The sequence below is a fragment of the Nestor notabilis genome, unplaced genomic scaffold (genome assembly GCF_000696875.1).
Source record: "Nestor notabilis isolate BGI_N333 unplaced genomic scaffold, ASM69687v1 scaffold11577, whole genome shotgun sequence".
NCBI lineage: Eukaryota > Metazoa > Chordata > Aves > Psittaciformes > Psittacidae > Nestor > Nestor notabilis.
Window position 1 is genome coordinate 74,193 of NW_009936952.1, and position 22,989 is coordinate 97,181.

At 39.4% G+C, this 22,989-nt stretch overlaps 1 protein-coding gene across 1 annotated transcript; it reads right to left on the minus strand.

Moving 5' to 3' along the window:
* Positions 1–3,257: 3,257 nt before the first annotated feature.
* Positions 3,258–20,891, minus strand: ERGIC2 (ERGIC and golgi 2). The gene is made up of 13 exons (XM_010018596.1): positions 20,746–20,891; positions 17,790–17,898; positions 15,776–15,822; positions 14,841–14,911; positions 14,313–14,353; positions 13,492–13,593; positions 12,129–12,224; positions 10,334–10,389; positions 9,291–9,389; positions 8,367–8,464; positions 5,258–5,420; positions 4,323–4,402; positions 3,258–3,555 (listed from the first exon to the last, which is right to left on the minus strand). Exons 1-13 carry the CDS (start codon positions 20,849–20,851, stop codon positions 3,490–3,492), a joined length of 1,134 nt encoding a protein of 377 aa, XP_010016898.1. The 5' UTR covers positions 20,852–20,891; the 3' UTR covers positions 3,258–3,489.
* Between the last annotated feature and the right edge of the window lie 2,098 nt (positions 20,892–22,989).

The window sequence follows — 22,989 nt, forward strand, 5'->3', positions numbered from 1 at the left end:
TCCAGAGGCCCCATCATGCTGTTAACATACCCCCAGGACCGCACACCTCACCTGACTCAGGAGCACAGCACACTGCTTGTCTAGAAGACAGCATTATTATAAATTACATCCCTTGGCAGCTCATGTTCAGTTCCCCTCACCCAAAATTCTCTCTCACAGCTGTGGGGTTTGACCACATCTTCAAAAAAAAACCTAACTAGCAGATTTTACTCTGCTAGTTTGCTTTTTGCTGCCTCCTCCTAAGAACAAACACCTGCCCTGCACAGCCTCCCATGCCCATGTGAACACGCCGTCCCATATTCTGCTCTACCATAAATCACAGTCACAGAATGGTTTGAGTTGGAAGGGACCTTCCAAAGATCACCCAGTTCCGACTAAAGCTCATCCAGTTCCACCCCCCTGCGACAGGCAGGGACACCTTCCACTAGAAGAGGTTGCTCAAAGTCCAACCTGGCCTTGAACACTGCCAGGGATGGGGCAGCAAGCAAGCAAGCACCCTTACTGAACTCCTGCAGGTGCCAGGGCTGGCTATGTCCTCGCCTTTTTCTTTCTCTGATTATGTCACAAACCCAGGCGCACAGCACCGAGCGTGCCATCTTAACTCAAAACATTTCACAGCAGCTTCTTGTCAACACTGTGATTCTGGCTCACGGTGACAGGGCCAAAGGTGGCCTGTGCTGTTAAAGACCCAGCTCCGTGCTTCCTCTTGACCCTAGAAGCAGACACACCTGATCCCACCCCTTCCCACCTCTTGGGCTGGCGCTGGGTTTCTGGGTTATGAGACACTTGAGCTGTAGCTCAAGGGACGTGGGGACACCCACATCCAGGCACAGCACTCCAGGTCCTGGAGGCAGCCAAGGTGTCCCTGCTCCTGCTAACACAACCTCAGCCCCAAGAGCATGGCAGAGCGGAGCAGAACCCAAACCACCCAGCTGGAAGCTGGGAAGACTTTCTGCCCAGAAAGACAGCTGAGGGGGATGGGAAACCAGGGTAGTTGCACACAGTGTGCTATGATTGTATACGGGGTCAAAAATTCTTCCCCTGCATCCTCTCTACTCAACATTGTGTAAGAGCCAAAGATAAAAATACATAATTTTGACCATGTTTCCTGACCCAAAAAATGGTATTTTTTCATCTATGCCTCCATCAGAAGACACATGTCAACATCAGGGTTTCCATTTCCCTTAGGACATCCATTCCTTTCATTTTTCCATACTACATTCACTTCTACACAATGTAAATAAACACGTCCAAAAAAAGTCACTGCTATAAACTACTATTTTCTTTGGAGCATGCTTGTTAAGGTAATGACAATGTGTGGAACAAGCAGAAGTGGTTCTAGTGTAAGAACCAACCCCTCTGTGGAGAGAAAACATCACAGCAACACAGGTTCAACTGATCCTGTATTCATCCTGCAATGCAGCATCTCTCATCTGGAAGCTGATCCCAAATATTCTTCCCTTAGAAACCACACTAGCTTTGTTCCTGACAGACCACCACGAAGACACCACACAAGGATTTAAGACACATCAAGCCACTTGGCTCTTTTATGTGAGAATAGAAAATAACATTTCAGTTCTGGTACAGAAAGTCAACTGAGATCAGGATCTCCCACCAGTACAGTCTGTTCTAGGCAAGTAAGAAACAGGTGTCAGAACAAAGCCCAAAGCAGAACCAGTCCGAGCAGAAGTAAGGAAGAAACCTCAGAGGGAAATGCCAAAGAGAAATGGGAACAGAAAATGTACAGCTTTTGATTTTCTTGCTCGCCAAGGGCAAGAGTTTCTGAAGCTGCTGCAGTTCTAATCAGTGTTAAACGAAAGCACAGAAGAGAAAACCCCAAACCTGGCTGCCAAACGCAAGGACCCCGCTTCCTGGAACTTCTGTCTTTCTCAACAATAAAGATCTTTCCTCATTTCCCACATTTTATTTACTACTTCACATGATTTCTCAGTTTAGGAAGCCCTTTGCTTTGCATAGCAAATCAGTGACATTATTTACACTGTGCTCATCACCAAGATCCAAGTGTCCTGCCGAGTACATCAACAGAACTCAGCAAAATCTGACACCACGGAGATTTTTATTTTTCCATACTCAGTCCTCTCAATTGTAATATTCATTCCATGGTGAGTAAGGCCAGGGTCAGCATCATCTCCTAATATATTATTAGATCAGTTTTGCTGAGAAGGAATCACATTATGATGTTTTTACCCTGCTGGAGTAGCTGTGACCACAGGTGCAGGCCAGCAGTTCAGCAGCAAGACGATATTTAGTTTCTCGAAGCACCATCTGCATTAATAACATTCATTCTCTGTAGCGTATTTACAATATAAAACTGATATTGCTCTCATTTATTTTACAAAAACCTTCATAAACAGTAAGTATTAATTCTGCAGATCCCTTCTCTGCAGCAAAATGATTCAGGTTCCCTGAAGCCATGGACTAACTCCACCGCTCCCTGCCTGGGCACTGCCACAAATTACACGTTTCTGCAGTGTTCAGCTAAACCAAAGCAAGGCAGTTTCTTGCTCTTCTTTCTCCCCATTTCCAGGATTTACATACCATAACTTACATACTAGCAGCAGGAGTAAAACCAAGGTTCCATCAAAGCAATTTCTTTACCAAGAAAAAGGTGTACAAAGGTTTCCTGATGAGTCTTGCCTTTTATCAAAACTAATGTCAAATGCCTTATTTAAAAGGCTTCTTATTCCACGTCAGAAAAAGTGCACACTGGAACCCATCCTCAGAGTCCTCGGGCACTTCCATATCAACAGCAGATGTGATACTCTCACTGCTGGCAAAGCAGCTGTGTGAAAACACAGAGGAACTCCTCTGCTCCACACATTGTTTCTTCCACTAAGGAATGGTAGGACTACAGAAAGGCAGCGGCTACGATGAACATCACAAGTTGGGCTCCACCTTACTCCCCAAGTTCTCTCATCTCCAGGATTTTCCAGGATCACTCCCCACCAGTAACAACTTCTTAGCCCCCAGCCCTATCAATACAAAAGAACAAGGAAACCCAATCCCTAGCCTGCACACCCAGGAGAAACCCCAGCTCTTCTCCTGTCCCTCTTTGCCTGCTGCCTGTCCCTTCCACGCATCCCGCTTGCACTCTTTTCTCCTTGGAGTCTGCCAGCCTTCCCAGGCACAGAACCAAGATCACTCAGGCTTCAGTGTCAATGGCAATCATTGCAAAGATGTTCAGCTCAACAACGAGTACTGTTTTGGCAGCAATGCTCCTTTAATCTCCAGAAGATGGTCCACCTCACTCGTCTCACAACCTCCTATGACTCCACGTGCACTTAGAAAGAAAAAAAAATTACATAAATTGTTTTGTTGGTTTTTTTTTGTTCAGATGTTCTTTTTTTCTGTAAAGGCTTCACTGTTTGCTGCCCGTCAGCACTGTCACAGCATATTGCACAAAGTTTCCTTTATTATAAAAAATTGTCTTCTGTATCAGGCAGGAAGAAAGAAAGTTTCCTCAGGAGGCTAATGCGTACTATTGTCTGTAATTAGAGGTAAATGGTTGCTTGTGTGGCCATCAGGAAGTGGGACCTATTCAAACAAAACCAAAGTGTTATCAATGGCTTGTCCAGAAACAGTATCTCCCCTCCCTCCCCCAAAACACACATTTCTTAATTCTTGGGCATTTCTTGTATGCCTTTTGCCTGATCTCTCAAACAAAAGCTACACAAATCTGCTTGCTTTCACTCCTCTCCCCCACTCACATAACCTTGCCAGCTGGCAAACTTCAAATCGGAGAGGAAGGCAGAAATCTTAAAGCCTATCTACAAGCTTAAATGGGGAAAACAGTAAAATTAAAGCAAGCGGTTGCTAGAGGAGCAATCCCAGAGGAGGGAAAGGTGAAGACTGCTCAGCTGTTTCACACTGCTTGGCAGTAGCCTGCAGGCTAATCAGTAGCAACACTGATTCCCTGCAGCACACGGTGCCTCTCGTGTGGTCAGCTGGCCAAGCAGAAGAAGAATACATGAGAGAGCCTGATGAGGCCTGGGAAAACATAGTATTTTTGTAGCAATACGAAAATAAAAAGGTAATGAGGATGATACAGGGAATGTAGCAGACAAACTTCTAAGAGACTCAGTTTCATTAAGTCTGCTTCTTAGAAAACCCTTGTTTCCTTACATGTCAGGTTTTCCAACTGTTTTTAGAAGCTGTTCAGTCTGTGCTCATATGCATGTCAAAGGGAGGGTTTGTTGCAAGCATCTTAAATTCTGCTAGGCCTGAGTCCCAAAGCTGTCCTTAATCATCTGTCCTCAGGTAGCTGCACCATTTATTTAATACTTAGAGAAAGGTTTTCTTACCGATGTGGATTTGTAAGAGCCCAGTCTGAAACGGCAAAAAATAACTTCTACTACAAATCTTCCAAAACCATGTAAAATTCCTGCAATGCCAAACAAGATATGCATTGTCACAAGGAGTAAAATTGCAGTACTTACAGGAAGTATTACAAGAAAACTCTCCATGGTACTTAAATAGGAAACAGTGCAATAAACATGTATGTAAAGCTCTGAGAAATTAACATCAAGAAAAGATAAGATCAAGGGCAGGGGGAATTCTAACATCCTGAAATGCATCAATGAAAGCAAAACCAAAGCTATCCAAGCACATCTAATCCCCTCTCCCCAAACTTCATGGGTGAAAATACCTTCTGTGGGACAGAAATACCTACTCTGAAAGGCAGCTTACTTCAAGGTCTCTTCACTATGCTTTCTTGAAATGAAAGCCAAGGGAAGAACTAACTTGTAATCAAGATATCCTATTATATCTTGACTAGGTACGCCTTTTCAACTTAGTTTATTTTCTTTGAAGGAGCAAATCCTGCAGTACATTGACAAGCTAGACAAGGAAAATCCTCCCAGTTACTTTAGACAAAAATTTCATCTCAACTTCTGGCACTGATTTAGTATTGGATTCCAACTATAGGAAATATGCAGAATATCATAAGTCAGTAAGTGTGTGTGTATATGTGTATAGATACCCACACACTTGCTCTTCCGGAGGTAAATAAATTATGCTATAGTTATCAAAAGGGAAACAAGCCCTCAGAACAGCAGAAAGAGCATATTGGGACATCAAAAGAATAGCTTTCCTTGCACATCTCAGTGCACACAATGGGCACTTCATCTTCAACCTGCTACAGGTTCAGGAGTCCTCCAAAATTTACCCATAACACAATCACCATAACCAAAAAAAAAACATTCTGATAGAACTTAAGAAGGAAAGCACTGATAGTTACCTGTAGTTGAAAAAATTCCCCCAATAATGCCACAGAGCCTCACTAAGAACTGCCAAAAAGGCATGTGTTCTTCTGTCACCGTCACCATCAGTGAACTGATGTCGTATTTCATGAATATTCCTGACACCCCGTGGCTGCCAGCTGCGTGGTTAATTACTCTTTCCTGAAAGAAGAGAAACACAAGTTAGTCACTTCTTATTAGTCCCAAGGAAAACAATCCTAATAGATGTGATGACATAAAACCACTTAATCAGAGTTAACAATCAACAGAAGGTCAGGGAACATGGAGGTAACTTTGGCCAGTATCTTCTAAGAGTCAAACATCGCTAAATAACACTCTCCTGATTACTGGTCTTCTGTGCTGCATAGTGATGTTCACTATCGTGCTCTGGTACTATCTGGTACAAAACCCCTCACAACTGCACCAGTCACGAAGCTAGAAACTTACTTGCAAGATATGTCTGTTTCTGGCTGCACCCTTTCCTTTAACTGGTAAAATGTAAGAAAAGGTAACTTAGACACCAGTCAGGTCATTTCAAACAGTCACACAGCAAGAAATCCACCTCAATATGAATAGTAACTCACCCTGACTACTCTAAACAGATGAGATGTCCCAGTCCTAATCCAAGAACTTCTGCATTTTCTTCTCATTTGCCCAGATTCTTAAACCAAAAGACACCAAAGAGGAGGACGAGAAGAATGTGGCTACTATAAAATTTCTACTTTAAAAAAAGGTTTCATAAGAAAAAACCTCAACACAATCTTAAGTTTCTTTCAAAAGTTTGCTATAATTTTGTTCTTAGTAAAAGGTGATGATAAATGCACTGCCAGGTAAGGCTGGCTGAAAATGTACAAGGGCAGCAGAAAAGAACACAACTGACTGAAGACAAACTCAGCTATGTCTAGGCTAATAAGAGCCGAGAAGACAGACAAATAAGACTGAGCAGAAAAGCAATGTATCACAGCTCCATTTCATCTGTAAATTTAACAGTCTGTGCTCAAAACCCATGCAGAATAAAGTACAAAATAAAAAGCAGAATTGCACTTTGAAAAGTACAGACTAGGCAACTTCTTCAGTCAGCTAATGTTGACATAAACCATAACGCTTCTTTTGCTACCTAAGTAAAAGGGGTGCCAAAACAATGTATCAGTCATAGAAACTCTGCAATGCTTTCTCTACCTCAAGAGCATGACAAGTCAGCATTAGAAGAAGGATGATCAGGCATACTAAGAAGGAAGAGAAGACTGAGTGTAGTTAAACGGAACCTTGTCCCTGGCAAAGGACAAAAAGGTTTTTGTTTATTCTTCCTCTGCTGTTTCTCTAAGTCTTACTGGTCTTTCGAGGTCAAATGGTGAAAAAAGAATAAGAAATTAAATAGAATGCCCAAAACTCCACCCTCAAAAGATATATAATTCTTCCACAGATGATTTTGGTCTGCTTCTAACTTCTGCAGATTTAAGCTTTGATTGCCAAAACCTGCTGAAAATAACTAATCCTGCATCAGGTATCTCAATGAAGCCCTGCTAGAATTAAGTATTTTTTAACATAAACAAACACAGTATCTCAAACAGCAACAGCAGTGGAAATTACTCCGCCCACACCTTTCAAACTCTACTTCCCACTCTGTTCACTGCTGGCAATTCAGCCCCACTGTATTCATATTTTAGCCATGGCTACCTGACCACCTTTTGCCACATCTGCTTATGTGCCTGCTCTTACAAAATAAATGCACTAAGTTGTTCAGTGAATAACTGTTATCAGTAGCCTTTTCCAGCTCATCTGCTAGGGGTAGTTGGCTTCCAAAGAAACAAGTTTTACAGGCAACAGGTTTACCTCCTGAGACAGCAAAAGCAAGTATGTAATACTACTTTACCTCCACTATTCACAAGGTTTTCTCCTAAGCTACCTGTATGTTGCTGCCTTCATAAAAAATACACCCCCACAAAAAATATGACAGAGCTAACTAAGACTGAAGTTAATTGACAGAAACCATATTTACAGAAGGAGAGGAAAACTGAATACAAGATGAAAAAATGCAGTAAGGATTTAGATAAGCAGCAGACTGACATCCAGAAGATTAAGGAATGCTTTAGTTGTTCCAGAGATTGTACAGAGAAAACATAAGGCAGACTGTTATACTAGCAGGAGGTGGGAGTATACTGCGTTATGGAATTCCTCTTCATTCCTCTTTACTCCAGCTTTCATGAGTTTTAGAGTAAACCTTTCCCTCCAGCAGTCCGCACGTCCCAAGTTGAACACCAAGATACCACCTCCTTCTTACTTGCCCTAGCCATGTATTTTTCAGAAGCACAGCACTGAATTGTGAGAAAATAAAGGCTTCTCCCTTGGAGAACACCACAAACTGTATCACAGTGAACTGCCATCCTAATCTCTGACTTTCCTTCCAACCCAAGGCTTGCTTCTTACCTCTCACTTCATTGTTTTTAACTATATTTTTTGCAAAGATTTTTTATTTCTTTGGCTTTCGAATAAAAGATCAAAACAGAGTTTGGTTTCTGGAAATAAGACATGTAAGGTAAAATCTTTTTCTTATTTACAGCAGCCTTTAAAATTAATAAATTATGATTTGCCCATGCACCAGGCTGCAATAGGTACTTTCTTTACGGATTAAGAATAAAAAGCCTCTCCAAGACCAGAAGCAGAAGCTCTCTAATCTGGAGAATAATTGAAGCTGGTGGTTCAACAAAGGTTAAACAAGACAGCCGAGACAGAGATGCTTTCTGTGTGATTAGTTTTTCATACAAACTACCTTTGTTTCTATTTCTAACACCACAAACAAGGTCATGACATTCAAGTGAGCTTCATTTTTCAGTTTGCTTCCCACACGTATAAAAAGCTAAAGGTGGATTAAATGTTCATAAAGCTACACACAAGGTTACAGAGCTAAACCTAACAGAATGTCCCCAACATCCAGTGAAGTGGAAATGACTGGGTATCTATCATTAATTCTAGTATCAGATTCCAAAGAGTCTCTTCACACTAAAAGGAAAAACCACAGCACAACTAAGTCTCCATTTTCACTTCTGAGCTTTTGTTGAGAACAATCACTGTTAGATTTTTCCCTGTATTGTTTTCTCTTCTACTTACCCTTTCTGTCACTGAAAATTGATGCGTTTCTGCTGAAATTTTATGCGTGTGGAGTTTGGTTGGCACAACTGTGATAAAATATTGGAACATCTGGTTGTCTAGAAGAAAGCAAATTTCACTGTTGAATTAAGTACAGAGTCATAGACCACTTGAGACAAGCAAATCAAACAAACAGTATTTAAAATAGTTAATCAGCTAAGCCATTCACACTGGGGATGTTCTTCAAGGAGTCTCAGCACTGCCAAGACTACTTCAGCACCATCTGCATGCAGAAAGTTAGTTTTTGTGGACAAGGCCTGCACCACATCTGTACTTGGAGAAGTTTACATTTTACATTTACACTTTATGTAATGAAAAGACTTATCAAGGTCAGACCACTCAAAGCTTCAAACAAAACACAGAGATAGTGTTTTCCAGGCACTAGAAGTGAACAAGTTTCACATAGTCACATTCTGCATGATACACACATCTCAACGGTGGTTTGAATAGATTTTAGCCACTGAGTTGTCTATATAATGCTGGAAGCCTTTCTAAACTGGTTAGTTTTAATTTTGATTAGACAGACCTCAAAGAATTCTTCTAGAGCAATCAGCATGCTTATGCATTTATGACTGCATTATGTATTCATGCAGTTCTTTAAAAGAACAAACACTGAAACAATTTATTTCAACTACCATAAGCCATTCTGGCTGGAATAAACAACAGACCAACTGACTTTGAGACAACGGCAGTTTTAGAAGGTTCTGGGGATGGCAAGTCAGAGGATAAGGTATAAGTAGCTCTATGAAGTAGGTTACTATACTCCTTTATTTATACATAAGGAAAAGTGATGCATAAACCCTTCCTCTAGTCACAAATACCTGAAATGTAATTATTGGAAAAATAGAGAAAACAAGATTTTTTTTTTTAAAACACAACACTTACGATCTGAAGCTATTTTTTCTGTTCCATCCAAAGGATTAATAATTCCTGGAATAAGCTCTCCAAATGACAAATGATCTATTCTATGAGAGAAGTTATAGGCTGAAAGACAATACAGAGAAATGAAACATTTTTAAACTGTGAGATTCTGTACTCAGAGAAAAAGATGCACACATTTCTCAAATTGGAAAATGTATTAGTTAAGAGTATTTCAAACACTGGTGTGCATTTTATTGGATTTGTGCCTGTGACTGTATCATGTACATACATGTTTCAAGCAAAACTCAAATACAAAATATTTAACAAAGAAATTCAGTTTCTCTAGAAAGAACTTATGAAACAATTCTAACTCTATCTGAAACCCTGGAGCTGAAGACAGTTAAAATTTTACGACAGGAAATTTCTAGTTGGCCAAATACTTACTTTATTCTATAGTTCAGGTTCTTGATGTGATGATATTAAAAAGCCTAAATTTCATAAATTAAACGTACAGAGGAAACATGAGGCAACTTCCAAGCTACTACCCTTGCCTGACTTTGCAAAAGTATTTAAGACCTATAATATTATACACTTGTGTTAACAGATTCATGGGCAGACATCTGGAGGTTTAACCAACACCAAGTTCATTTCTCACAGTGAATCACCCTCGCCTTGCATTAAGTATGACAGCAACACACATTTAGTTTGTAGACTTGTAACCTAAAAAGGTCAGAAATTTTTAACCTTCTAAAAACATATTTTGCAGGAAATATGTTCCATCTACAGCAATAACACAAAAATCTTAGAGGTACTTTGTTTTACACAGGTACAATATGAAATTCCTATATTTCAGTCCAAAGTACCTGAAGATAATACTAACAGCATTAAACGTATGGAAGTCACTGCTGTCTCAGATCATTTTAATGAATATTTTTCACTTTCTTCTATGATGCAATTGCCCAGCTAGAACATCTTTACAACAGAAACCTATATTAACATGTAAATTAGGAGACAGCAGTCTGAACAAAATGATAGGTGTTCATATGGAGATGATAGGTAAAACTTACACTCATGGCTTACAAGGGCTGCCAAGTGTGCATGGCCTCGAGGGTGTGGTATTGCCCTAAAGAAAGCAAGATATGTTTTATGAAAAATCTGTTTCACGAACCCACACAAAAGACAAAATTTTCCTAAACGGGACTATGTAGAAAAATTACCTCTCCCTCCTTATTTCAGTAAACGCTTTTCATATATGTATGTAGAAAATATGTGCATATATTCGTATTATATATATGTATAACCTGTTCAAATATATAGAATGTATGTATGTTTTAGAAACTCTTATATATGTAAAATGTGTGTGTCTATATAAAAAACAAAAATGACGTTTTTATTACTGCCAAGCACAGACAGCCTGAATGACAAGGTACAGGAACAGCAGACTCATGAAAACCCTCTTACATAGAATCAGTGTCAAAAACACATCAAACCATGAGGCTACTAGAAGAACCACCAAGGCCTACCATGAAAATCTGCAGAACTGCTCAAGTGACTGATGAGAACTTTACTATACTTGTTTTGCTACTAAGCAAGTCAACTACACTCTGTATTTGATCCCTGACTAAGCAAATTAACTTTGGATCTGGACACTTATTTGTAGACCTGCAAAGAAAAGTACCATGCAGAGGCTGGTAACAGTGCAAAGAGTGGAGGAAAAAGAGTAAGTCTGTCTGAAAGAAACAGACTGTAAAACAGTCTCTCAGCCACAGTTCATCCCTACCAGTCCAGCCAACAACGCAAGAAAAAACCTACTTAGGCTCAAGTTAAATTGTTACCAAATGCATGAAAGTTTTGGACAAACAGAAGGCAGAGAGAGCCCATGAGATCAGTCAAGACAGGAACACAGTAAATAACCAGACAATAAGGTACAAAAGTGGCCATAAAAAAACCCTCACACCAAACCACAAGAAGACAAAGAGCAACTTGGTAGAAGTATAAATGTAATGATGGGCAAAAGGAAGCAAAGGAAAGCAAGACATTATTAAGAGTTGAAGAACTAGAGACAGGAAGAGGCAGTAAGGCTGAAAGGATCAGCTTTGAAAAGGGCTTAAGAAGTTGGGCATCTAGGGGCAAATTAGAGAGGTGGTACAAGACCAGACGGAAGTGACATTTGGAGAAATATCCAGACAAAACAGCAGCTGGAATTACATGTGGATAAAATTAGAGAGTACACATTGCGTGCTAAGATCTCTGGTGACAGAGATGGCAGGAAGACAAGTGAGGACAGCAGAGGTAGAAAGCACTGAGAAGACTTAACAGAAGTTTATATGAAGGGTATATAAGCTGATGCCACTGCTGAAGCATATCAGAAAGTCTCTCCACTAATCAAGATGAAGTGGCATTTAGCTCCCTAACTATGGTTCTATAACTATATTATCTCAGCAATGAAATGCCACGTATCTACACTTCAACCATGTCAGTGAACTGCATACTAACAGAAAACAGAAGTTTGGACAGGCCCGAAGAGTGGAGGCAAGTACAAGCAATCCACTCTACATCATACACTTACAGAGGATCTATTTCAAGAGTTTTCATCCTGTAAAACACCGGAATCCATAACCACTACATTGCAATAGTGCAGTGCACTGTTTTAGTAACTTACAAAGCAATCTGGTTTTAAACGTGCAAGAACAGCTACCACAGGAAAAATTATATTAAGCATGTGTATGGGAAGGTTAATAAAAAAGAGTCGATAACTCAAAAGTGTAAAAACATACACACATGCACTCACATACATACATGCATGCACTATATAGAATGTAAAGTCAATTCTTTTATTTCCAGGAATTCAACAGAACATACTTGCCCACTGTTATGTGAAAATTCCCTGCCACTTTATTGACGTAGAGATGGCCATGAATTCTGCATGCATCTGGAGACTGTAATGAATTATCTTCCCTGTTTAAACAAAAACAGCATAAAGAGTACTTGAGAATATTCACTGTCTATCAGAAATAGCAGTATAGTTAGATTTCTTTTTCCCAGCATTATCATTATATAACATTATCATTACCTCTCCTCATCGTATTCTTCTGAAATTACAGCAGAGATGGTAGAAAGGAGGGAAACTAATAAAGGTCAGTCTGATGAAACCAGTAAGCTTTAGTTTGTACCAAGAGATCTGGCCTACGAAGCTAACTTAAGATACCTGAACATGTGCACAGAAAACATAAGACTGTCAGTGTATCTTGCTGCCCTGGGGGACTTTTTTTTTTCCCCAATTACTTCTACCAAAAATGGTTCACTGGAGAAGTTTTAATGCTACAATGAACAGAACAAAACACATCAGTCACGTTAACAACACTGTAGCAAGAACAGCTTTAAACATTCATTTTTTGTGAAACCTTCCTCTTCCCACCCTTGTTGAGATATCCACACCTCAGAGCATATTTCCAAATCTGCTCCTTACAGAGATGACACACAAAAAAATATTTTTTAACCACATCTCAAGCATAAGTACCATTTCAAATACTGCACTAACAAGTACCACAGAGGCACAGAAGGACTTAAATTAATCTGAAGACATCATCTAAATGAGGAAAGAAAAAACCCAAAACATTTTTGAGCCCTCTTCAGCCTTGCCTTAGGAAGAAAGGATGTCTTTGGTCCTCAGACAGGGAAGTTACAACATGTAAAGTGCATACAGCCTTTTCAGTGTTTGTTTTATATATAGTTTGCTTCTTTGGATTTTATTTTGCTTGACTTATTTTGCTTATTTTATTTATGGTTTGCTTATTTAGTCACAGCTAATAGTAAGACTCTTAAAAGTTGCTGGACAGAAAGATATTCTTTCATTTTTAAAAAAGAAGAGTTTCGAATTGCTTTGGCATTACTAATTCACATTAAGGAGGAAGCATCAGATAAAATGGACTAAAAAGGAGTGTTCATATTATGTATATGCACATACTTATAAATACAAACACAAAAGCTGGAGACATTCTCCAGGTTGGAAACCAAAGAGGCTTTCATAAAACAGCTCTCCAAAGCAATATCAAGTATGCTACTTTAAAATGAAAAAAAAAAAAAAGCAGTAAGGTCTTCTCTTCTTACCTTATCTGGGGGCAGGGGGGGAGGAGGGTGCAAAACAACCACACTAAAAAGTGAAGTCTAATTAAATAGGATGGGAAAAGGGGGAATGATAACACAAAAATCCAGTATTTCTTACCGTGGTGGCAGTGCTGTAGAAGCACTTTTAAAAGCACTTTTGAATATCACATCTTGAAGAGAGTGTTCTTCCTGCAGCCTACTCTGAATTAGCTGCAGCATCCTAAAGATTACACAGACAAAGTGTGAAAGAATGCAACAGTAAAGCAAAAAATGACTTCACAACTAGTTATCAGCTTCAGTTGCAGGATATAAATCAAGAAGTTAGCAAGGTTCATGCTGGTATTAAAGGCTTCCATTAAACTTTGAGAATGGTATTTTATACAGAGCTTAGAGCTCTGGTAGTCACAGCAGTCTGTTACCAAAATACTGAAACTAGCCAGCTTCAGGTTCTGTTACACAACTATCAGTGTAGTGAGCACACACATGACCAAGCTATTCTAGTTTAAATCATAAACAGTGCGCCAATTCACTTACAGGAAAGACTCAAACTCATTCGCTTTTGCAAGAATTTGCCAATTTCTTACAATGGTTCAGCTCTGACATATAAGCACCAAACTCTGTTACGCATCTGAAACCACAATTAAAACTTGCACTACCAAGTATTTGTTTGGAAACGTAAGTTGAGTGAGCCTATACATCTTGGCTTGCAATGCATGACCGATTCCACAAATAAGACCAAAGCAATTTTTTTCCATAACAAAGGTCTCAAATTATGAGAAAGGCAAAGAAAATTATTATCTTTTCACAGGTTTGCACCCTTAAATTACAAGCAGAAGCTGCCAGACCCAAGACATACTTCTGTCATGTGACTTTGGTGTACCTCAAAGTCACTTCCAGTAAAAATAATACAACCCATAGACATGCAACTCCGTACTTTACCTTTGCCATTCTTTTTGTTGTGGGCTGAGATCAAATACTACCTGAAACAAAAATAATACATCTAATAAAACATGCAAGAAACATTGAGGTCCCACCCATGAAACCCAGAAAAGAATTGGGGTGTGGGAAGAAGGGGGAGTTATAATCAACTTCACACTTGGTACCACTTACTGCAGTTTATGAAAGGACTTTGCACTTTAAATAATACATTTAGTGTTCAACTATGGAAATTTCTCTCTGTGTGTCCCCTGAATTATTCACTCATTTACATTTGTAACTTTGGCATCTTTTCCTGAAGCTCTTGCAACTTTCTTAACAGAAATCCCAGTGCTTGCCTATTTCCCTAGCATATTCCTGGGGTAAGCGCTACAGACCTCACTCAAGGGTGAGACAATACTTGGGGAGGGGTTCTGTGCAGTGCAATTGGGGTGAAAAAAAACTCCACAAGCAAGCAAATCAGCCCAGCAGTGCTTTGCACCAAGCAAATAGCAATTTCCTTTTTAGGTAAAAAGGTAAGAATCAGCTTACTGGTTCATAGATCAGCCCATCTGCAGAGGCAACCATTGTTTCTGCTAAATCCAGAACATCAGCCCCCACATCTGTTTTGAACAGGGAGAAAAATATGAAGTCATACATATGATCAGAAACAAACAAAAAACAGTTCAATTGAAATGAAGTTTCCAAGTACAGTGAACTTTCAGTATAAGTTACTGTTTCTTCAACCAATCTAACCTTCAACATTAACTGACGCAGTGACCAGAAACAAACTCTTCATATCTGCAGTATTTTCTCACTGATGTAACACCTACAGAGAACTGTTATATGAACCACATATAAAAGCTTTCCAGGATCTGTTATGCATAAATATTTTTTCCTGTTTCGTAAGCACTGAACACAAACCAAAACTATTCAAAATAGAGGATAAAGTTTCACTTATTTCTCAAACTAAAAAAAAAAATAAAAATCCAATAAATGGAAATTTTTAACACACACTGATGTACCACACCTAAATGATATCAAAATTATAGTAAGCATTGTCTTGAAATGGGAAGGCATCCATATGTTCATGAAGAGGATGAAATTACCTCATGGTTCCAGTACTGTTAAACAGTAGACCAGGTTAATATTTGCCAAGTTCATAAATAAATAAAAGTTGTGATAAATTCCTGCTACTGAGCTGTGTCTCACAATGAGCTTTTAGAATATTCCAGCTAGAGACAGACTGGAACAACAGATGCTTTTCTTGCTGACAGACAAACCAAAGTTCTGCAAGATGGGAATGAGATGGCAGAAATACTTTTCTTCACATCTCCTACCAATTCTTTCTGTGAGTCATACAACACCAAAATCATAAGAAATCTCACTGTTAAGAGTATTCTGAACAACATCCAACTATATTGCAAGTAAATGCATACTCTGAAGAGCCTTTAAAGTGTTTCAAAACTCACTGATGGAATACTTACATTGACACCTCATGGCAACTGTAATATCAATATTGATTCTTAACTTACTGGAAAGAAAAAAAAAGGGCAAAAAGCTGAAAAAAGCTGATAAGTAACATTGAGTACAAGTATCAAAAGATGTATTACCAACATTCTCAGATTACTTACAGAAACACAGTCAAACAATAAAATTTACATCAATACAAACTTAAGCTGTTTAAAATTCGGGAGAATCAAGATGGACTTTTAATTATCAGATGTACTTACGGCCACTCATTACTGAAGAGATAAAAGCATCGGATTTCCCTCTTGAATTTTACTCTGAAACTCCCAACAGATTTTCTGCAAATATTACTGGCCCAAGACTTTGTCAGTCTCTTATTAAGAATATACAGTTTCCAATATTTTACACTTTTTTTTTCCCCCTCATGCAACAGTGCAATAAATTCCACAGAATGCAGTGGATCAGGACAATTCAGGAGTCACAAATCTAAACATGACTAAATACTCGAGCACCTTTCTCCTACCTGTCCTTAAGATAGGCCACTCAATTTCCACTCCTAACCAGAGTTCCTCAGAACAGTGACATTCAGAATCAGGCTGAGAAATTGCTAAAGCCAGTTCCCAGAAAATCCTGCTATGTCATAAAGATTGTTGGTTCTGCTAATACTGCTCCTGGAAAAAGCTATTTTCTCAAAACCAATCCCATATTATAATAGCAAAATGCCTTGTATGTTAAGATCTTTATCCAGAATATTTCCATAATGAGGGGAGGTAAAACATACTTCTTCCTCACAACCCAAAAAACTCCATCATATCAGAAGCCTGATTCTGTGGCACTCCCCAATATTCTGGGTATTTCCTATTGGTTTACATGTTAGTTTCACAAAAGTTAAACCGTAATTAATGAATGCTCTCACTATAATCACATGGTCCTATCACCCCCCAGGAGCTTCTGGGAACTTAGCTGACCACCAACTAACCACATAAGCAAGGGATTCAACACTGACTCAACTTGGGATGAGACATGATCAGTAGACAGGAGGAAAGCAGTTGAAATGATACCAATATCCATTGTTTTAACTGCAGGCTGAGTGATTAGCCCACAGTCCAACTGGAAAATCTGAAGCAGGACACCTCCCACATCCCATAATAGTCTCTAAACTGCTAGACTACCCTTCCTGTATGATAGCTTCACTAGGGAAATAACCTACTTTGGCAAAGATGCTGTCAAAAAAGACATTTTCGAAATGTGAAACTCCCATCTGGATTTACTCTAATTTGAGTTTTTAATGCATCTCCCTTAAATTTCTCATAGTTTTTATCTTTTCATTACAGAAACCTTTGGTATTTCTGATGTACAAGATACCCAATTAATATATGTATCTTTAGCTTGTTTCCACAACAACTTATCAAACAGCTTTTAAATTTATTTCTGTTCTAGATACATGATATTTAAAGGTGGTCAGTGCATAAAATCCTCATGGGCTCATGGCTGCTTGATCACCTGAGAAGAAAGGTGAACACAGACAGACATAAAACCAGCAGCAGATGTACCTTCAGCCAATTTCAGGGGCTGGAACTGGAGACAAGATCAGTAGAAACCTTTAGATAATGCAGTCAAAGTTCTGAGTGCTTGAGGTTCACCTCCAGCAGCACAAAGTATAAGGGCAATAACAGCTATATAAACTAGAGTAAGCATCATGCAAATTTGGTGGGTTTACCTAGCTGAGGTGGAGTTACATACTACAATGTCCTCTGACTTGTTAGCAAGTAATTCCTCAAGGGACTCCTTCACCAACAAACCTATACTATGTTGACTTCCTTGTTGCAGAAATCTCCATTTCTCTTCTTCATAGATTCCAGAAAAGAAAAAACCCCAATCAATCAACAGAAGAAAAAACAAGTCCCGTTAGTACTTCATTTTTAATTTAAATCATAAGCTGTTTGCAGGTCACACAAACATTTTAAACCTATTCTTTCCTAAATGCAGACAACTTAAATTTTAAAAGGAATTACAATGAACAGGAATTACCTCGTAAAATCCTTGTCTACTTCATATTCATATTTCATCCATGTGTCCCGATACACCATGAACTCCATTACAGTCAGGAAAGCTATCGTCGTAAATGCTATCAGAGAAACTGAGTGGTCAAAAGCAAAAAAGAGAAGTTTAGATTGTGCAAAATACTATTCAGAAACATAAGCAGAACAAAATTCTAAAGTTCCAGAATCTGAGCATTACCAGTACAATACTGGTATGTTTGAGCTGTGAATCCATAAGCTACTTTTCAAAAAGTATTTTCCTATCTACAGTATTTGCTTTTACATGGGAGGGGAAAAGAACAAGTCCTACCTTTGCATCAAGGAAGAAATTTTATATTAAGTACAGTCAAATACTAGAAATGATGGGGAGGTTGTGAAATCTCTATATGGAAGGTTCAAGAACTAGATCCTACTCCACATATAAAAGAAAATACCCTCAGATGTCAGGGATGGTTCAGACAAACACAATTCTGAATTGAAGCAAAAGAAGGAGAAGGTGCACCTTGAAGTCCCTTCAAGCCTCCATTTGTCTACAACCTTTTTGTAACAATTTTTTTATATCTAGTTTTAGAACCAAGAAGCTAGAGACAAGAGAAACACATGCACTGTCACTTAGAATAAGCTGCCCTGATTGTATTACTGGTGTATAACTGCACAGTCAGGACTCCCACCCCAATACTGTAAACAATTCTCTCTCTGGCCATAAGCAACATGTGGCTATCCATTCTACCAACAGCTAAGTAAGTGAAGAACTGATCTGAAATTGTTTTTAAGAAAAAAACTAATTGGTATGTTTGAATTGGTATATGCACCTCACTCATCTCCAAAGCAGCCTATTCATCACACTTGCAAAGTTGTGCAAAGGGAAGATCATCCTGCTGCCCATGGTCAGAAACACAGAAAGAGATGCCCAGAAGTACCTGCTACACCCCTTGTATTAAATCACAGCTTTAAGTTGGAAAAAACCTTCAGTTATGGAGCACAGTAGTGATCCATATAGCTTATTGATAGGATATGTTTTCCTTTTGCATTATGGTGAGTACTTCTATGGAGTCTGAGAGGAGTAACTTGAGAAAAAACAAGCATATTGTTCATAAGCTTCAACTCACTACACGGTGCTCTACAGGCCAGACAGAGGTGGCAGCAGGGGAATAAACATGCTGTCCTATGGACACCATTGACTGCAGCATTGACTGTTGCATTGATCAGAAACATTTCAATTTCCAGCTTTCAGCTGAAGCTGTGTAACAATCATATACGTGAAAAGCTTCATGTCAATGCATACTGTGACAGCAGATACAAGAATCAGTGAATTATTCTGGCTACCAATTTCATTTCAGAGCCTATTAGGCCAGACTCACCCCAGCTATGCAATAGAAAAGCTGGAGCCATACTGTCTGTCCAAAGCCACAAGGAAACAATTAGAGCTATAGCTGCTTTCTGGGTAATTCTGAGCAAAGGTATCAGTGGATCTGAACAGAAGAAAAAAGTCTTGCAGAGTTTCCAAAGACGGATACTCTTTTCTGAAGGCTTTCCCAAGCCCCAGAGCTGGAGTTTCAGCCTGTCTGAGAGACCGGTACTTCTTTTGCAATGGGTTTGAAGGCATTGAAAGTCTGAGAATACTCTTGGTATGTTTTGCATCACTATCATACCAGAAAGTAAGCCTGGCACTTTAATCCTGATTGAAACAGGATTATTATATACAGATTTTACAATGGCATAGAAGAAGACAAAACTGTATTGTCATTTTTAAGGTTACTGGAATAAACCAAAGAATGCTAAAGTAACTTCTGGTGTTGAGAAATCTTTAAGGCACCCTTCACCAAAGTGAAGTGTTGAAGGATGGTGCTATGCTACAAAAAAAGAGGAATTTTTAAGCAATCACTGCTTTTATGTGAATTACAATACAAAACCAACTTACTTGCTTTTTCAGGAACTGGGACTAACATTAACAAACAGCTATTTCATCAGCTCTTACAGATTATTTGATATACAATAATCCTTTAATTATTAACAGCACAATTCAGGAAACATAGCAAAGTCATACAGACCCTTGTGGTATTTACTTCTACAAGTGGCACAATGACTTCAAAAGCTTATCTGTAGATTGCCATTGCTTCTTGTACTTTCTATTCAACTGAGTTTCAGACATAATCACACATGAGATATTTTAATCCTCCACTTCACACTAACTGCTAGCAGTTTCCTATCTAACTGCAAACAATTCCAATAGTCCAACAGATGAAGTCACTATTTCCAGATGAGGCCACATCTAACCCAACCCAATTTAAAAGCACAATTTTCTGTTCAGCCTTTTTGAGAGAAGTTCAAGTGTCTAATAAGGACAGTACGACCACATACCCTGGAGGAAAGTTTTTAGTCCTTCAAAGGGCTTTCCTTATTCTTAAAAATCAACTACACCTTCAGGACAGAAAGCTTCAGGAATCTACTTTTCATCCTGATGCTTAACATCATTCTTAAACACCTCTAAATAATGTTTTTCCTCTTTTATGAAAGCACAGAGTTGAATCCAAGCTGCATTTCAACTCACACAGACACAGTCTCACCCAGAAACCTAACCCAGAGAAAAGGGCTTAGTGAGACAAGTGAGAAAGTTCTACTCCAGCCTTGCACAGTGCTCTTCCAACTGTAACTGGTTACAGGTTTTTAGAGTGAACCTTTACACTGGTTTAAGTCTCACCCACCAGTTTTAAACAAAAATCTCCCTTCAGATGAGTGACAAATACATCTATTTGGGTAAGATACTATGTCTTTACTTGAAGATGAGCTCTGTCAGTCCACAAAAGAAATCAAGAAACCAATTTTGGCTATTTTCAAGTGAACAGAGATGCCCATCTTCCTCCTGTTCAACTTTCTACTCCCAGAGCATGCTAGACTGAGCTAACAGTCAACACGAATCACACCAGCACCCCAATAAGGCCTACCTGTGCCTCCACTCGCTGAAGTTTCCACATAGCTTTCAGGAACCTTTGGAAAGGCATCCAATTCTTTCACCAAATTCAAGGTCTTCTTCCGATTCAGTCGCCTCATCTTCAGCGGACACCTCCACCTCCTCCTTCATATATTCCCTCTGATTTGAGAATAAATCATTGTGATTAAAAGACACAAGTGACACTGCTCAAACTGACTAGCTATAATTATTAAGCAATAATGAGGCAATTAAAACCTAAGAAATATGTTTTCAAGAAACACATGCTAGACAACAGGATGGTCACTCTTTCTTCGAGAAAACTGTTTAAATTGGCCTGGACACTGCTACTTAAATTCCAGGTGCATCCAACACCATTTAATTACTACAGTTAAAATTCAATATATCCCATACCAATAAGAATTAAACAAACTCAGTCCTGAAGTAAGCTTGCTGACCAGACCTGGCAATGCATGGAAGTCACCGACTTAGCAGGGAATATCTAACAGACTGCATAAACTCAGGATGATGTCAAACAGCTCTGGGCTCCTATATTCTGCTAATGTGTGCTAAAGCAAAACAAAAAAAGAAAAGAAAAATAAAGGTGCATTTGGCATTTTTTACAGCTGTAGAATTTTATGGCCATACTAAAATCCGTGGGGTTTTCCCCTATAAAAATGCCCCCCAAAGCAAATTAAGTATCGAATCCTAGCTCCATCCTTCAGACTCCTTTCTGATCATGACATGATCTCTGCTCTGCTTGGAGCCGTTGATATGTTAGGCAGCAGGATGCTGAGAGAAGCAGCCTGCCCAGGAAATACTTTCTTAAACTGTTCCCAAATCATGCAAATATGCTCATAACCCAGTCCCAGCAATACACTGCATGTTTTAACAGGTTGGCACTGCTGTTTTCCTTCTGAGGAAACGCTGCACTTTGCCCAGAATTTCTGAAGCTATGAAAAACATCATGCACTTACTGTATTCTGAGAACACATATTATTGTTCCCTATTTAAAGACAACAAGGAGGCAAGCTAACCTACACTGCCAACATGGGCGAGGGTCCTCATTATCTTGTAGAAAAATCTGTTACCTCATCTCTCCTTTACAGAGCACATCAAGCCTCCAGTGTGTCCTAGTGAAATTGCTCAAGAGTTATTCCCTGCTCTGCCCCTCCCTGATGCTGAGCAGGGTCTGTACTGGGCAATAGCAAAGCAACAGGCTTTATGGGAAATGGAAGTTCACAGGTGAAGAAGCATGATCCGTGCCTGCAATCTCCTCACTACACAAATTCGGTTCAGACCTAGTGAGAAGGTACAGACTGCACTTGGTGGGAGCATCAGCCAAGTCAGCCTGCAGGGACCAACAAAATGATCCTCTGTGTGTTGCAGAGGATTCAAACAAACCACAGTTAAGGTGGGCAGAAAAGATGGGTGCTGGACCAGAATTTTGGCTATACAGCATCAAATAAAAATAAACAGGGAAGCAAGGTGCTGTCCTTACCACACTACATAATTGTGTTTTAAAGAATTATATTAACTCCACTCAGAGTAGCTTAAGGAAAAGCTGGAAAACTTCGGTGCACAGATATGGCAAAGCAGCTGCTTGGACACAATGACTGGAGCTCCAGCACTTGTCAGCACAGATGGAACACAGGATGGGGTTGCTTGCTGTCCTACACTGAGGTCATCTTAGCACCACTTCATTTTCCCTGTGCCTTCTCTGCTATCACATGTAGGAGCACATCGTGTGATATGGAAGGAGCACTTCCATAAAATAAATCTGGAGAATTTGAGAGCACTTTACTAAGAAACTTTCTAAATCATCCTGCATAAGTGAGTATACAGATTTGTGTAATCTAGCTAGAAGTATCCACCTTATTCACTCATTTCTTTAATCCCACAGACTCACTTTCCGTTACAAACCATAACAGACATCTGATACCTTCCCCCCTGCCCCCATCTCATCACACATACCTCAAAAACACCAAGTATAAAATTTGGAATCCATTGCTACCAAGGTAACATATTATTAATGAAAAAGCCAATTACATGTGTATATATATAAAATTACAAGCTAAAAAAAAAGAAAATGAAAAGCATAGTGCAAACGCCACTCGAGACGAGAGCAGCTACAGCCCAGACCCACCTGCGGGGCTCGGGCACTTTTCACCGACTCGGACAACTTGGAAGCAAAGCCGGGACCGGAGCCGGTGCGCGCCCGAACACCCGCGGGGCGGCCTCACGCCTGACTCCCCTCCCG

Excerpts from the sequence above, each read along its gene's own strand:
- ERGIC2 (XM_010018596.1), bottom strand. The coding sequence starts at position 20,851 with ATGAGGCGACTGAATCGGAAGAAGACCTTGAATTTGGTGAAAGAATTG. Across the intron at positions 15,823-17,789 it reads GTAGACAAGGATTTTACGAG|TAAGTTAAGAATCAATATTG; the intron begins GTAATTCCTGTT and ends TTTTCTTTCCAG. Across the intron at positions 14,354-14,840 it reads ATGGGCTGATCTATGAACCA|GTAGTATTTGATCTCAGCCC; the intron begins GTAAGCTGATTC and ends TTTTTGTTTCAG.